The sequence below is a fragment of the Rhagoletis zephyria genome, unplaced genomic scaffold, assembly GCF_001687245.7.
Source record: "Rhagoletis zephyria isolate East Lansing unplaced genomic scaffold, Rhagoletis_zephyria_1.1 Rzeph_scaffold_20066, whole genome shotgun sequence".
NCBI lineage: Eukaryota > Metazoa > Arthropoda > Insecta > Diptera > Tephritidae > Rhagoletis > Rhagoletis zephyria.
The window spans coordinates 1-8,728 of NW_016177125.1; the positions used below are offsets into that span (position 1 = coordinate 1).

General features: G+C 40.6%; 1 protein-coding gene across 2 annotated transcripts; it reads left to right on the plus strand.

The window, feature by feature from the left end:
* The first annotated feature begins 194 nt into the window (after positions 1–194).
* Positions 195–7,794, plus strand: LOC108380684 (spondin-1). Of its 2 annotated transcripts, none has more exons than XM_017637075.1 (8): positions 195–498; positions 4,353–4,567; positions 4,646–5,037; positions 5,099–5,305; positions 5,481–5,735; positions 5,794–5,965; positions 6,036–6,400; positions 6,456–7,794. In XM_017637075.1, the coding sequence occupies exons 2-8, from the start codon at positions 4,399–4,401 to the stop codon at positions 7,611–7,613; spliced, it is 2,718 nt and encodes a 905-aa protein (XP_017492564.1). In that variant the 5' UTR covers positions 195–498; positions 4,353–4,398; the 3' UTR covers positions 7,614–7,794. The 2 variants fall into 2 exon arrangements, with proteins under 2 accessions (XP_017492564.1, XP_017492563.1); XM_017637074.1 differs by having other exon boundaries at positions 310–498; positions 4,276–4,567.
* Positions 7,795–8,728: the final 934 nt, after the last annotated feature.

Here is an 8,728-nt window from a genome sequence, read left to right on the forward strand (position 1 = left end):
TAGAACCGCCTGCAGTCTATCGTACTAAAGAGATGGCGGGTGGATTTCATTTTAGGTACGCGAGCGTGGTAAGGGTAGCCTCACATGTGCACTTCTAAAGCCCCTTTAATGATGTGAATTCATTAGTTCACCCGACTAAACAAGTTTCACCGCAACTACAGCAGCTGCTGTTGGTGTTGCTTCTCAATTGCCAAGTATTTATGTGGCACTTAATGTAACAAAAGGGTTGAGATGAGCGCGTAACTCATACTTGAGCAGCACATGGAAGAGCTCCAGACACCCGCAGACATGCATTCACCAATTGATAGTGCAATGGCACCTTAGTTGCAGTTCAACTGGAGAGCAGACGAGTCGAAAAACGCGCAAAACTTGCACAAGTACGGATACTTGAAGCGAAAGTGTGGCGACGGGATTTTGTTATTTTAATTAATTTTTATTGCAAGAAAAGATTATTAAAAATTAACAAAATCTAAATAATAGCAGTTAAAAATTGAAAAGGTAAAATTGTGTTCTGAAACGAATAGAACGAACGGTATTTTGTGGGCTTTGCAAATTTTTCGCTGCCCGGAAGCCGCACAAATGTTGAGGCGCGTTGAAAGTGTGGCGAAACTTTTCCGTGTATTAAAAAAAAAACGAAAATTACATGCAAACTTAGATATGTATGTATGTATGTACGTATGCAGCTGCGTTATAAATTAGATTGAATTACATTTAATCAATTCTAATGTGCCAACGACCAGACGTAAAAGTGTGCTGACATAACTATGTACATTTGGGTGGTCCAAAAAAATAGTAAGGTCGGAATTTTAATGCTTTCACCTGTTTTTTATTTTGAAATCAAAAAATAAACATTTAAAACCGATAGTAGAAATGCTTAACTTTAGACATAGCTTTACTTTTAATCCAACCTTTAAATATAAAGTGAGCTTTAACGTTAAAGGTCAGAAAACGGTCCTTAATCGTTTATTTTACCATTTTTAATACGAACGATTTTTTATGGGTCTGCCATTGCATTTTTTGTGTTTTTTGGGGATCTAAAAATATCGTTAGTGTTAAAAAATGGTAATCTAAAAAAATTCGGCACTACTATTGGAAGTCTTCTCAGAAAAATCGAGTTTTGCGATCGCAAAATATAGACTTTCAATAATAAGTATTATTATTGGAGGTCTCCTGAAGGGAAACAGAGTTTCCCGATCGAAAAATTTTGATTTTCAAGAATTCTATGGCATTTCTACGAAAAGTGGTTTTTCCCATATATATAACGTGGAAAATTTTTAGTCCTTGAGCAACCTGTAAATATTTTTTGATTTCGAACAATCCTAGGGGATGAGAGCATGAAAATTCCTTCTTTAATTTTCTCACATGCATGTTTGGGCCACCCTAATGTAAATACTTATGTACGAGTATGTGTGTATCTAAATTTTTACACAAATGCATTTATGCATGCCTGTTGATTAGTTTTGGAATTATTTTCGAAAAAATGTTGGTTATTCCTAGCCGCGAATTAGCAACAAAAAAATATTGTGTAAAAGTGATGAACATTTTATAACAAAATGCAATCTAAATTGTTTACACCACGTGTATGAACTAAAAATAGTTTTTGCGTATTTCTCAATTAATTTTATGCACAACAAGTGCTGCGAGATGCTTCTGGAAATATTAAAATATATTATTTTGCAAAACTTTTAATTGGCATTACAATTACTTGATAGTACTTAATTAGTGCTACTGGCGTTATTAGGCAATAAAAAGTCGTTCATTTGCATGTTTGTAGCGCATAAAAAAAATTTATTTGGTTTTATCCTTTTCTCTTATATAATCGAGCGCGAATTTGTCTTAAAGTTCATTTTAATTGCCTTTATAACTATCTAAATGATCTGTGAAACGGTAAAAAAACATCGACAAATTACTTCAAACATATATGTATATGGTTGGAATAATAATATCAATAGCTTTGATCGAATTTAAATTATATGAAATAACGGTAACAGTAAAAACAAACTGAGTGCGTGTAGTCCCTACGCAAAAGAGCTTTGCGCGATGAAAGTTGGCAAATGGGGGCTTTTTTTGTAAGACGCCCGTGCCAGGATAAACAAAATCGTTCAAACTTTCCTAACTACTGTCTTTCAATTGTCTTACAAAAGACCTTCAACAATCTTAGGCAGAATTGCACTGCTAATTTAACCAGGAAAATCTATTTCTCTCGTCTTGGAAAACATCCAGTATTTGTCCTAAATTACCGCACGTTGTCCCGTGGAGTATTGGATCTATAGATGCCTAAATGTGCCCCACCAATCATTACCCTGCAAAAAATTGTGCGACTAATCTCTAAAGAGAGTATTCCGAGATTACTCTCCATCGGGTACAATTGGGCGTTAATTAGTCCAAACTAGTCTCATACGGGTACTAATGAAGGTCAATTAGTCTCGACTCATCCCTTGTGGCTATAATTGGAGATCAATTAGTCCCAAACTCATCTCTAACGAGTACTATTAACGATTTAATGATATGTACGCACTTAGTCAATGAAATTTCATGTGCGGCGCTGGCACACAGAGAGAGTATTCACCTAACAAAACTGAGCACCCCGGTTCGGATCTCAGCTGGCGCAAATTTTTATTTTTAGTTTTTAAAAGTAACTAGTCGCTTTTTATACCCGTTCGGGTATAAAGGTGAACAATTAGTCTCTTCATAGGACATGCTCGAACAAAAGCGATCAGTTCATTCCATATAAAGAGATCAAAAGTGGTATTAGTCGCATGCTCCATTGCGATTGCTCCCGGAATCATCCCGGATAAGTCCCATTTTTTGCAGGATAGTTGATCATACACAGAGGTGGGCACTACCACAAACAAGCGTTAGCTAAAAGTGAGAATGTGTTAGTGTGCCTAATTCATTTTGCATGCTGTCGCGTTCTCATCGTTACGCTCTTGCTTGTATACGTACACACGAAGATTACGCTCTTTTGAGTGTGTGATTGTTCTCTGTCCATGCCTGATCCTACACGAAGATCGGTATGTCCTTCTAGTATGTAATATTCTATCGCACCAAGTCTATGACTTGCATTTCAAGGCAAAAGATCACTACTTTTTAAAAGGCATCCATAAATGCACATATGTACATTAGGGTGGTCCAAAAATTCATGAGGAAAAGTAAAGTCGGAATTTGTATGCTCTCACCTACTCGGATTGTTCTATACCGAAAAAATATACCCATTTTTTTATTTTGAAATCAAAAAATATTTAGAGGTCGCTCAAAGCGCTCAAAGTTTTCCATGTATGTATGGTATAGAATTCTTAAAAATAAATATTTTTCGATCGGAAAACTCTGCCTCTCTGCAGGAGATTTCCTATAATAATACCCAATGGTTTATTTAGCCATTTTTTCATAGCAACTATAGTTTATAGCTCCGTCAAAACCCCCAAAAACGCTATGGTAGCACCAATAAATAAGCAATTGGGTATTATTATTGGAAGTCTTCTGAAGAGTACCAGAGTTTTCCGATCAAAAAATACTGATTTTCAAGAATTCATACATACAAATACATGGAAAACTTTGAGCGACCTCTAAATATTTTTTGATTTCAAAATAAAAAAATGGGTATAAATTGTTTTCAACATAGAATAATCCTAAAGGGTGAGAATATTAATATTCCGACTTTACTCTTTTTGGAACACCCATACATACAAAGCTTTGTTAGAGGCCACAACCATGCGACGCTGATATCAGTTAGCTTAGTTGACAGTCGCTTCGTACTGGAGCCGAAGTCTTTGCTACTGAGCAAATCTCCAACGATTATCGGCAAATCTCGGCTTGAGTAATACAAATTAATACCGGAGATTTTTTTGTAATAGGTAGTTTCCTTCATCTTTTTTCAAGTTCCTTAACTCTTTATTAAATCCAAAAAAACTGTTGAGGGATAGGTAACTCATTCGCAATAGATTTGACACAAATATTCCCATCTATATGTAGAGTTGTCCCTTTTGTAAGCCTCCTCTAAAAAGAAGATACATTTTGTGGACGCTTGCTAGCTTGTTCCACTCATTTGAGATCATTGTAGGTCTAGACCTCAGAACCTTGTCGACGTTCGCCGTTGCCGGCTCAAACCCTGCAATGCTATAATACGAACTATGGCGAGTTTCTGAATTGGTTCCTTGTAGAGCTTAAAATATCTTAAAATTATATGCAAAAATATCTTAACTTTTCAACTAAAGAACTAAAGTAATGGACTACCCTTAATTTCTTACGCTACAATGCCACGTTTTATGTTTGCAGCGCAATATTTAAATATTGCCGTATCCGTTTTCACAAAACACGCGCCGAACAATAATAAGTAAAGCGCTTTTATCTAGCCAAAAGATACCCTCTACAATCCAGCTACAAACCGAGTGGAACAAAATGAATTGGTTAGCGTTGATGATTTCCATTTCTGCGACAATTAACATAGCGCTTGCCTGCAGCCGTATACCGCCCGGCACGACAACACCCAAATCGCCAGTGGACGAGAGTTATATGGTGGCGATAGCCGGAAATCCACAAACATATATACCAGGCCAGAAATACAATGGTAGATATGAGCGAATGCAAATATTTGTATTCAAATAGTAAACATAACAATTTTTTCTCTGTCTCTGACACCTTACAGTCTCACTTACCGCTTACAATGACTTAACTTTCATCAGCTTCATACTGGCATTAGAGAGCGCCAATGAAGCTGATGGGCAGGCGGATTTTGGCACGGTTGGCTACTTTGAGATCACAGATTTGGCGGAGACACGCTTTAGTCCGCGCTGTCCCAATCTTGTTGAGAATACCAATACTAATGTGAAGACACGCGTCGAAGTCACCTGGGTGGCGCCCACGACTACAGGTAATGGCTGTGTGCTCATCAAAGCTACAGTTACACAGCATCGAGACGTTTGGTTTATGGATGATGGTTTTTTGACCAAGCGCATATGCGAAGAGGAAGTCGATGATGTGGACACACAGCCCAGTATTGTGGATCCTTGCTGTGCGTGTGACGAAGCGAAATATGAGGTAAAATAGTGCAGGGGGAATAAAGTAGTGAAGATCTGGTTTTAAAATTATTTCTTTTCAGCTCACTTTTGAAGGCAAGTGGTCACGTCATACACATCCAAAAGACTTTCCGGCAAATAGCTGGCGCACCAGATTTAGTGACATTATTGGCGCTTCGCACACCATCGACTACCGCTTTTGGAGCTACGGTGAGATGGCGAGTGAGGGTTTGCGCGAGGTGGCCGAGCATGGATCGACACGTACGCTTGAAAGCGAGTTGAAAGATCAGGTAGGGGAGTGGAGTTAGGGAGAATAATTATAGCAGCTAAAAAAGGTAGCTCATTTGCAGATCCAGTAACATATTTTTCTTACTCATTATGAAACTTCTTCCTCCAGTGATTCCATAATCCGTGTACTTCGCTTTTTATTTTCGTTGTTTTTTCTGACCCTCATTTCATTCACAGAGCGATCAAATACGAACAATCATCAAAGCGCGCGGCATCTCTTACCCCAACGTGACTGGCAAAACTTTCGCCGTCTTTCGCGTGGATTCCAAACATCATCTAATTTCGCTGGTTTCCATGATTGATCCCTCACCGGACTGGATTGTTGGTATTTCCGGCTTAGAACTTTGTTTGCCTAATTGCTCATGGGTCGAGAACAAGGTACACAATCTATATCCCTGGGATGCAGGCACGGACAGTGGACCTTCCTACATGGTAATCCACACATGCGCTTATTTTGAAGTCATGCCACTGACAAAGATTTTATTTTCAGTCTGCCGACCAGCCACAAGTGCCACCTGATGTTATTAGACGCATAAAGTCCAATTTTCCAAATGATCCGCGGTCACCATTTTACGACCCCACTGGAGCGCCTATGAAACCGCTCGCAACATTACACATAAATCGACGCAGGTTGTATGAGAAGACTTGCGAAAACGTCGAAGGTGAGTTTGAGTCTTGATTTTTTTTTATAAGACAGTCAAATCAATTGCCTGCACTTATCTACATAAACAGAGGATGAGTCGGCCGAGTGCGCCACCTATCCTTGGGGTCACTGGAGTGAGTGTAGCGCCAAATGCGGGCCGGGCACGCAAACGCGCTCACGCGAATACAAACAACCAGCATTGGCGCGGCGCTCTCGCTGCCGCAGCGCTTTGCGTGAAGAGCAGCCATGTAATGGGCGCAGATGTGGCGCCGCGAGCGATGACAATCCAGACGAAGGCGAAAATGCAAATGATTTTCAAGGTGGACCACAAGATAATCCCGAATGCGCGATCTCTGATTGGAGCGAATGGTCTACGTGTTCAGCCACCTGTGGCGCGGGTGTTATAATACGCTCGCGTCATTATCTTAACCCCCGTGCGAAGAAAAAGTGTCAGGTAGGTGGAAATATGATTTCAATAGGCACAGAAATAACGTATCTAACCCGTACAGAAAGTAAGTAAGGTGCGCTTACAAGAAACACGTAAGTGCGAAGGTCCGGAATGTGGTGGCGATTTGGGTAATGCTGCTGAAGGTGAGACCGGCGCTGAAGGTGATGAAGCAGCTGGCGAGGAGGAGAGCATCGTGGAGAATGAGCTGGGCGATGGCACGCGTGCATTCTATGGCGACAACAATAATGGCTTCCGCCAATTCCAGAGCTACAGTCAGAAGCGTGAAGACTACATACCACCAGAATGTGGTGTCTCACCATGGTCCGACTTCTCACCGTGCATTGGCCCATGCGGCAGTACAGGCTATCGTCAGAGACAACGCAAAATATGGAATAACGATGAGGTTTACGGTTTAGTAAACCCAAAAGCGGATGGCAGCGATCCTTGTCGTCATATCAAGCGCGAGGAAACAGTCAATTGCACAAATCCTGCTTGTGATACCATCGTGCCGCACCACTGCTTCGCTAGCCTCAAGACAAGTCCATGTCGCGATGGCGATGTCACCAACTACTGGTACTATGACTACCCCACCGATCAGTGTGCGATCTTCTGGGCCGACAAGTGTGATAAAAATCACAATAAATTTCCATCCAAAGAGGCGTGTGAGGAATCCTGTCGCCGGCCACGTCAAAAGTTAGATTTACAAAGTGAAAGTTTGCGCTTAGAGCAGCAGCCGGTCGATTGCATTGTGTCCGAATGGGAGGCGCGTCCGTGTAATGTGACCTGCGGTGAGGGCATGCAGATAAAAACGCGGCGTGTGCTACGGCGAGCTAAGTATAATGGCAAGCCTTGCCCCAAGCATTTGGTGAGGTTGGAAAAATGCTACCAAAGCTGCGATGAGGTCTACACTATTAGTGGCGGCGGACGTGGTAGCTTTGGTGGCAGCACTGGCGACGGCAGCGACTTTGACAATCCCCATCGCAACCGTGGCAGCTATGTGAGCGCACGTCAACTGCCCAAGAAGGATGATTGCCGCTACTCTGATTGGTCGGCGTGGACGCCATGTACAGCAAGCTGTGGTGACAATTCCATGCGACAGAAGACAAGAACGTTGTTCAATACGGAATTGAGTTATAAGTGTAAGGATCGCGTGCGTGTCGAGAAGTGCATAGTGATGCCGTGTTTGTTGGAGGGCAACGATCAGGATAGCCAGTGGTGAAGTGGGTAATGAAGGAGTAAGAAGGGAAATTAAATAGAGGCCAAAGTGAAATATTTTAACATGCAAACGATATTTATTGTACGCATGCTATTTATATGTATTTTAGCAAATTAATCAGTCAGTGTAACCTTAGTGATTTTAGTTAAGCGACAAAACTTTTACGATTTGCTAGTGCTNTTTATGTAGCGAAATACTCATTGTCATAGAGAATCTCACAAATCGATTATTTATGTATCTAACAAACTAATAAATGTTATTAAAATTTTATCTGAAACAAGAAGAGTATTTCCTCAAACTGAAAAGAGCAGCGAATTTTTTTGTTTAAGTCTGGAGTTAGAAATTGCAATACATGGAAAGAAGGTAGCTATTTTGGCATTATTATGGACACTACTATTAACTATTTCGGTCTTAGACCATTTCCAGGCGATTCAAAATTGGTCAAAGTAGCCCTCTGCTCATTTATGGACATCGATGGTACCAGCTTCAATTCCCTCGAAGTGGCACTCTCCAATAGAGATGCGAATCCTAAAAGAGTCGAATATATCGACAATAATCTAACCTAGGGAACAATAAAGGCGAACCTAAGACCGAAAGAACTCAGTATCACTGCAGTAAAAGGCTGTCCATAGGGAGGAGTCCCATCTACACTATTATGGTCTCTATTGGTTGTCGATCTAGTTCAAATGCTCAATACAACAGGATGTCACACCATAAGTTACGCTCACAGTATATCCATCATAATCAAGGGCCACCATAAAAGGACATTTAGGGCCTTGATGCAAGAAGCTCTAAATATAACTTGCAATTAATGCAGGAAAGAGGGATTTGCCACAAACCCAAGTAAAACTATAATCATTCCTTTAACCAGAAAGAGGAAGTCCAACTTTCCAGATCTAAATAGAAGCGGGACTGTGAATCCTTTAAAGGTAGAGGTTAAATATCTAGGCATAACCTCCTGTATAGAAAACTCAATTTCGAGTAACATCTCAGCTCGATTACCAACAAAGCAATGAAATCATTCTTAACCACTAAACAACTCGTAAGTAAAGCACTGGGTATAAATCCTAAACGACCTACTCAGACGGTCGACCCGATAATAGTGTATGGAGCACTCG